The sequence below is a fragment of the Lasioglossum baleicum genome, chromosome 15 (assembly GCF_051020765.1).
Source record: "Lasioglossum baleicum chromosome 15, iyLasBale1, whole genome shotgun sequence".
Lineage (NCBI taxonomy): Eukaryota > Metazoa > Arthropoda > Insecta > Hymenoptera > Halictidae > Lasioglossum > Lasioglossum baleicum.
The window spans coordinates 6127527-6136271 of NC_134943.1; the positions used below are offsets into that span (position 1 = coordinate 6127527).

Here is an 8745-nt window from a genome sequence, read left to right on the forward strand (position 1 = left end):
CAGCAGGCAGAAAGAAATTTAATTGGGTCGGGCAAAACGTGGCCGGGAGCATTCGTTCTACGGGCGAGAGACATGGCCAGCTTGCGTCTGCTTTTTTCGGCTTCGTTGAACTTAATTGAAGCGGTTCTACGGATCCCGACGGTGGCGTTACAGTCGACACGCTTCACGAACCAAAGCTGCAATACCCGAATTCCACGTAGTTCCGTCGAATAACATCCGCGATACAGGGATATCTTATGAAGAAATCGCTTTGTGACCGGCCGTTATCCCTTGCTTTTCAGCCAAGTAAAAAGTCTTTTTTTCATTCAGTATTGTTACAACCTGAACGCAACACGTGCATATTCTTAATAGTATTAGCCTTGTGATCCGAATCCATACTCGATTAGCGTTTAATCGATTTAATCTATTCAATTTAATTTATCTACTCACATTTTATTTCATTTAATTCCAAGTGAATTTAGTTCCATTAGAATTGTAATTGTGATTATTCCATTCTATTTAGTTCAATTGTAACTAAATTTAGATCTACTACATTAAGTTAAATTGCAATTTAATTGAATGAGAAGTGAATTGATTTTCTATGCTTTGGGATAAATACTAAAAATGTATGGAATATTAAAAATGTAACCTCCAAAAGACAAATTCATAAAAAGGCTGGTAAACAGTAGGAGAACTGAGAAGTATTTTTATGACCAGACCGGATCTATACTACTAGCAGCGCAGAACAGCGGCGACAGTGGAAACGGAAGGTCAAGGGCCAGACAATCGCCCAAGAAGGTTCACAGCACCCTGATATCATTTATCTTGCTTCTTACACGCCCATAGTGGTAATGATCGAATGAAGGACAGCAAAGAACATGACAAGCAATTCAATCTTCGTAAAATCAAATTTCCAGTCGACCTGCATGAAAACCGCAGACTATCAAAGTCGAATGGGACTTCCTGTAGAATAGATTCCTTCATACCTTGCAGAACACCCAGTACGTAGTCAGACATCTCTACAGCAGGAATTCAGTGGAATCGTCGCGAGATCTGTCGTAAGCCCGATAAAATTACAAAAAGAATATCGAAGTCTAACAGCCTCGATAAAAAAGGCTATCACATTTCCATAAAGAATAAGAAAAAGAAATTCTCGAGAGAGAGATGAGGGAGCCCGATAAGCCCTCGGTAGGGTGGAAACCCTATTACAAAAGGGTGGGCGAGTACCTTGGAATCGGTGGTTATTCCACCGTTCCTCCATTGCCGGAGCCAATGACGCGATCGGGCGTCATTTATCAGCATAATTGAAATCGCTGGCAAGCTTCGGACGACGTTTTCTCGCGAGAAAACGAGTCCCGGAGCACTATGGCGTCGTTCTGTCGAGAGTAGAAGCACTTCTACCCTGTTATTTGGTGGATGTCTTCTCCTCGGTCTCTTTTCGACTCCCTCGAACTTGTTTCTGTACCGATAGACTCAATTTCAACCGTACAATTGGTAAACTTCTCGCTCGAAATCGGCGAAACGTTTCGGATGGCTTGCGTTAGGTTTCTGCTGAGTCTGGGCTGGGATTAGGCCAGGTATTGGGTAAATCTTGATCGGGATTAGGTCAGGATTGAGCAAGAGTTTAGTTCGATTGGAAACAGAATTGTTCCTCGCTCGCTGGACACAATTTTTCTCACGATTGCTAAACTTCAATTGCTAAATGATTGCTAAGTTGATTTTTGTTAGGTTCCACTTTCCTTACAATAGATAAACTTTTCCCACGAAAACGTCGAAGCTGGATAATTTTAGGTCTCAATTCAGATTCGAGCCCAAACCGCCACACTGGACATAAGCGCGAGTTCTCGCTCACGTACGAGAGTTATTATTCATGATTTCATGAATTTTCATCCGCGGCACTCGAGATTGCTCGTTAATTCACGCGTACACGCGTTCGCGCTCGCGCAGCTCGTCGGGCTTCTTCCGGTTCTTCCGTTGCCTTTCTTCCCTCTTCTTCGTCTCTCTGGAAAGAAACGAAGAAGTGAAATGAATTTTTCATTAAAAAGGAAAGCCGCGAGTGTAAGTAAACGCATGCTTGCGAGGGGGGTGAGGGGACTGGAAGTTCCGCAGCCGCGAACCGTGTAACTTCTCGACGTGGGGATGGACTGCAATGGGCGGTGGTCGACCGACGCTTGACGTCACCGTCCGAGTAGGTTGTTCTTGCCCTCCTCTGACGAGCTGGGGAAGAAACCGGGCCGAGGAACATGACTGATGGAACCGAGAATTGCAACGCCGGGGAAGCATATGTTCGCGCGAACCCTCTCCCTCATTCTTACCTCGCTATTCGTCCTTCCTCAATGTCACTTTCGCCGTCCCTTTCTCGCCCTTTCGTCGCTCACAATCTTTCATTTTATTTTTCTCACACTTTCTTGGTTAATTTCTCTTTCCGCCTCACGCTGGCTTAGCTGAACTCTCTTTTTCTTTTGTTTCGTTGCACATTTCTTCCCACTTTTTCTGGCTGCGTTTCTACGAGATGGATCTCACATTTTTGTATTTCATTTCCACGCACTTAGAATCAACAGCCATTTGCTTCCTGTGCCTACTTAACATCCAATTTTCTCGAATTAAAAAATGAATAATAATATGAATCTTGCTTTCCAGTACCCACAGTCCATGCTCAAACAATAAAACTTTATCTAAATCCCGAACAAGTCACCGTAAATCATGAACATAAATTTAAATAAAACCGCAGCAGTCTGAATATAATCCACTGAAGGATTAATGCGAGGCTCAAAGTGCCAGAAATACTTGTCCATAAGTCGGAAAATGTTCTAGCTTCGTTAAAAGCAGCCGGAGAACTGAATCTCGTGGCCAGGCTACGGGTGCACTGCATTTTCATGAAAACGCGACCTCGAACACAGCTCGTTATTACGCGTGTCTGCTCGGTAAGGGCACACACCTGCTGCCGGTTCGTCGGCAAACCGTCTCGCACCCTTCGCCCTTTTTCAATCTTCCTGGTCCGGCACAGCCTGGAAAAAAGCGGTCCGGCGGCTAGATGCCACGTTTATGAGATCAGCGGACGATATGAAAGGCGAAAAAGACGGGCAGCAGAAAAAAAGGGAGATTAAACGTCCACCGTCGAGAGATGAAATTTTTCTACACGTTAATCGTTTTACGAGGGACTTCAGAAGAACTCCTGAAGCACCTGCGCGAAGTCACTCGACGGTTTAAGGCTCGTACCTGGCGGATGAAAACCGTACTGTTTGACCTTTCCATTCGTCGATCGTGCAAGGCTTGTTGATTCCTGGTAGAGAAACGAGGATAAGAGCACTGAAGTTCCGCCAATGAAACTTCGTTATCATAATTTTACGTTGTTCTTAAATTTTCTACGCGAGACTTTTCTTTCGCGTGGTTTAATTAGCTTGGCCGGAGGATCTTCTCTTTTTCCGAGGAAGTTTAGTAATGAGTTTCAATTTACTTGGTGAAACGTTGTTAAATTATGCGTTGGCCAATTTTTGGTCTACGCCTTTATGTTGTAGTTCGTGCTGTTCCATTATTATGGTCTTAAAAAGCAGCTCTTGCTTCCTTTTAAGAGAGACACGTTTTCAAAGAAGTCGCTAGTCTCTTATTTTTAGAAGAACATACAATATACACGCTACATTGCGATTCTATCGAGGCTGAAGAGCATTCGCGCAGAATTCTCACCCGTACAGCCTGTTTCGCTGTAAGTAAGGGGCATTACAGGACGACATAGATATTGATAATCTCTGAGAAGCCGAAGGAGTCACGTCTCCGCCATAAACCCAATCCAACCGCGTCTCTTCAACGCCGTTTGTTTCCCCCACGAGGATTCATTATTTCTCCGCGAGAGAAAGAGAGGGAGAGGGAGAGGGAGAGGGAGAGAGAGAGAGAGAGAGAGAGAGAGAGAGAGAGAGAGAGAGAGAGAGAGAGAGAGAGACGTTCCAGAGGCGCCGCAAACACCAGCCGCTGAAATCGAGGGCAACGCTATGTAACGCGATACCGGGGATTATGGCTGGTTACCGTGGAACCAGGAGCTACACTCCCAACAATGGTCACCGGGAATCCGTTGTAACAGCAGGCTGCTCGAACCTTGTCTTTCTCCGTTACCACCGACGAAATTAGGATAGAACGCGGTTGCGATCGTTGTCGAAACAAGAAGGCTAGTTGAGACGTCGACGACGAGCTTTCGCAGGCTATAGTAAGCGACCATCGTGTTGTTTCAACCCTTTATAGTTCATGGTACACACGGTATTCCTGTAGCATCGCGAGGTAGTTCTGTTAGAATGTTACAGAGCGAATGGGATATGGCGATGATTATATTTGCGGCGCGGAAGCTCGGGGATAGATGCATATTTCAGTTACTGTAGTATTATACAGAGTTCAGTATCAGTGAATTGTACTTGTTTCAGTTTAGACGGTATTACTGCAACCTCACTACGTTATTAGATTGTGAATCTTGAAAGTAAAATTATCAAATAATTTTCGATACATTGATGAACAGATCTGCATTCGAAATAGAATAGCAATAAGATTAATAAGAATATCACGATCGGCATCGACCAAGGAACGCCGAGTCGAATGAGTCACAGCTTCGACACGCACAATAAATAAACGAACGTCGTCGTCGTTTCGTTAACGCGGCCGTTAGCGTCGCGACGCGCCGTTAATAATTCGTATGCAAATGCACGGTGAAACGCGCGAGCTGCGAAGGAGTTATTACGCGGAATCAAACGTCCTACGCTGGGGGCGAGTTCTCTCGACGTTGCCTAGCCGTAAATTAAATTGTATTAAACGGCAACGTGCTCCCTGGTGCACACACCTCTCGAACAGGAAACCACGTTCTCTCTGCTACACGTGTACACGGGGCGCGACGTAACCCAGTTCTCCCTCGGACTGCGTGTACCGTATTCGTATTCGTTTCCGCGCGCGTGACCATAAAAGTATCCTCACTCTTTCTCTCGCTCTCGCTCGGCATGTGCCTACACGGCGAAAACTATCGGGCCAACGCAATTGCTGTTCATTCAGAAATCAGTCGCAACTGCTCCCGTGATTGCTGGACCCGGTGGAACACGCTCCCGTGGAAAATTGAAAAGTCGAAACATTTTTTCGTTTGCGGCGCACACCGAGTGTTCCGCAAACGTCGGGCAAAGTGAAGGGCGCGTTTTTACGAGGCAAAAATAAGTCGAGGTTTTTTGTATTTCCATTCGGCGAACAAACTTCCTGGCTTTTTTCCACCGAACGACCGCGAGTTTCATGGACTATCCCCCGGTTTTCGGGGACCGGCTCTGTTATTCGAATTTTTCCGCCGTTCCCGCGCGATTCGACGCGCTAAACTTCAATCTATCGAATTCTTTATTTTCGTAACCGTTACGGTTCCGCGGGTTTTCATTTTTGCGAGTGGCACGTTAATCGAAATCGTTGTTATACGAACACTCCTTTTTCTCGATTCTCTATTTATTCAGATTATTTGTTCGGGAAATTCGGTGTTTTCGGAAGTGTGTGTTATTGAATTCCGCGTTACAGTTTTATTACTTTGGATTGGTTATAATCGAACTATTTTTGCTGTCGAAACACTTCTTTTGCACGACAGTTCGCTGCTCGATATTTTTGTTGAGCCGGTTCTTTTGGGGAACCAATTGAATTTACTTGATGTGCGGAGTCGTGTAACACCGTAGTAGGGTAAGGTTGCTCAAGTCACACCCTTTAAAAAAAACCGTATAAAACTTAGGATTTATCAAATAAATAAAAATTAAATGTGTTATTCAAAACCTATGTTAATATTGTTGTTGTTTATTATAACGAAATTAGAAAATCTATGTGCTTTCACGTAAAATAAACTAAATCTTTAAAAACTTACATCGGTACGACTAAAGGAACCGGTTTCCTAAGTCGTACCACCTATAGCCTAAGTCGTACCTAGGAATTCAATTAAGCAACAATAATAATTAAAACATCACACACAAATTTTGTTGTTCTCTTGTCAACTTCAGCGCATACATCGTGCATCCATGATTTGCATTTCAAGCATTGAATCATGTTTTCCTCCCAATCTTCTCCACAAATAAAACAAAACCAATCGCTTTTCCTTTTCATTAATTACTGCGTTTCTTTTATTTGCCGCATTTTTTATGTTCGTCTTTATTCTGCGTTTACGTCTTTTCGACTGACGAGGAGTACGACTTAGGAATCTCATATGAGTGCGACTTAAGACACGGCACAAGTTAAATTTAAAAAGTAAACATAACCTAACTAAATAAAATTAATACGATTTCGTTTCGACCAAATGATTATGTAAATTCTACTGAATTTATATTTAATGAGGAACAAAATTTTATCAATAATTTACGTGCAAGATTAATTACCAAACATATGCAGAAAATTATAAGAAAATTGAAATAAACTTACTTGATGGCAGGATTTATAATGAGGCTGGTTTATGGCAGACAATAATACGTAAAGCAACTTGTTTGACTCACAGATGTATATTTGGTTGCCGTTGTATGTGCTGTTGTCGCTTGAGCAACCTAATTCAATTTACATGAACAGAGAATCCAGAAATTGAGTAAACGGTACTCATTATAAATAGCACATCGACGAATAATACATTCAGATTTTTCTGAAGCTGGCAACATATTCCTAAATTTCAGACATGGTACACCGTCTTCAGAATAATTCTACTATAAAAAGATACTCCCTATAAAGACCATACAGCCCTGTTATGAGGTTGATCGTCGAAGTATCGGCACCAAAAATCGCATGGAATAAATCTCCGGAGGGTCGCATAGACTTGATAAAATATTAGACGATAAATTAGTTCGATCTCGCAGTCTCGTCACGTCAGTAACGTAGACAAAGCGACGGTTCCGACAATGGGGCCATTCAACGGTTGTTCATTTCTGTTTCCAGCTTTCAGAGGACATCGGCTACGTCCTTTATTCAGCTCTAGGTAGCTTCTACATCCCGTCGTGCATCATGGTGTTCGTGTACATACGTATATACTTCGCGGCGAAGGCACGCGCGCGTCGTGGCATCCGGAAGCAGCCGCGTCGACGGCCTCCGATGCAGCCGGAATCGCCGGACGTCAGGCAAACCAGCTTCACGCAGACCACGCCGGCCACCGAGACCAAGAAACCGCCCTGTTCCGTCATGGAGAACGTCGCTACCATCGAGAACCAACCAGTTCAGATACCGATCGTCACGTGCGATTGCGCCAGCGACGTCAGCACCTCCGAGGCCGACCCTGGGGGAGGAAACAGCATACCCATGGAAGAGAAGGATACCTTGAAGGTTCGATCTAAAACATCTCCTTCCTACCCAGTTCCTAGAATATTTCCTCCCTCGTTGACAGCTGTTCCCTCTTCTTTCCCTAGGTCGACACTGATTAGTACACTGCGGATATTTATGGAAAATAAAAATGTCGTGCATTGATCGTGGGAAGCAAGAATAAATTAAACATTGATTTCATCCCTTAATAACTTTGTTACGTTAAACGCAACATTACAACATTTTCTTGAATCTTTCTCATCTTTTATTGTTGTATGTTTCACTCAACCAATTTCTTCATCAATGCATAAAAATCCGCAGTCTACTAATTAGACACGAGACATACTTTCCACTAAATTTTCATATTGAAGAGAACTTTATGCTTAAAAATTTAGTGTTCAGTGACATCTTGTTTATAATCGTTGAAAAAGCATTGAAAATATTTGAAATTCGATTTTACACCAGCAAAGAGAAGACTATGTAGAAACCTCGAAGATTCAGAACCTAATACCACTCTTAGTAAACACGATTTGACGTCAGTTATCGGTCGGAAGGTACCCGGCGAGAGTGCATCTCGTACTTATTCGGATCGAAGACAGAACAGCATCGATTTTCCCCGGTCCAGAATCAGAATGGATCTTCCGTTCTCGTCGATCCTCGGTAGGGATCCACGGGTCTCGTTGGTCGCGCATCGTATAAAAATGGAACCGGTAACTCAACGAAACCAGAAACTCACTATTGGATTTCAGTTTCTCCCTCCCCCGGCCCACCCCGCGGGTTTCCAAGCACAAATGGAATCGAATAAAGGCGACGGCGGATTCGAGTGCTCGCGATACAACGAGCGCCGCGCGCCGCGCCGTTTCCGCTGGTCTCGCAGCTCGTGTATCGAGGATCGAATCGATCATACATCTCCCCGGCGACGGTCCCACTGAAATTGCTACTCCTGATCGTTCCTCATATACTACCTGTTCGACGCGGCATCCCCCGATAAAATTAGAGTTACATCGGGCACGCCGGTTCCTGCCGAGGAAACGCGTATTACAGTTGGCGACGAAATTGAGTGGACAGGTAGAGGAAACCGGTATCAATCACGTGTCGACGAATTAACGTGTATGTAGGTTGTGGACTGATGTGTGTGGTCTGCGGATTTGCATGCGGAATTAAAATATTTTGCAAAATTTGTTGAGCAGACTGATAAGGATGGTATTCAGGAAACATCGCATGTGAAATAATTTTAATGAGTGCAAATGCAATTGGTAGATACTCACAAGCTATATTTCATCGAATTTTTTATTCAATTGATCAAAGAACCAGATCCGTAATATTAATTCGATAAAGGTGGATTGATAGCGATTTCCACGACCCCGTTCACTTAATTCTGTCCCCGGGACTGTATATCCCAGGAAGCATCGCGGAAGTGGTCACGCTTCGGACGTGCAACGCGGGAATTTCTCCTCGTAAATGAACATTTATGAGATCCCATTCCCGGCGCACGTGATTCTT

General features: G+C 43.9%; 1 protein-coding gene across 1 annotated transcript in view; it reads left to right on the forward strand.

The window, feature by feature from the left end:
* Positions 1 to 8745, forward strand: part of Octalpha2r (alpha2-adrenergic-like octopamine receptor) — a 158056-nt gene that overhangs the window by 129724 nt on the left and 19587 nt on the right. The window contains exon 3 of the mRNA XM_076439644.1: positions 6886 to 7266. Coding sequence (XP_076295759.1) covers positions 6886 to 7266 — 381 coding nt within the window. The remainder of the gene's footprint in view (positions 1 to 6885; positions 7267 to 8745) is intronic.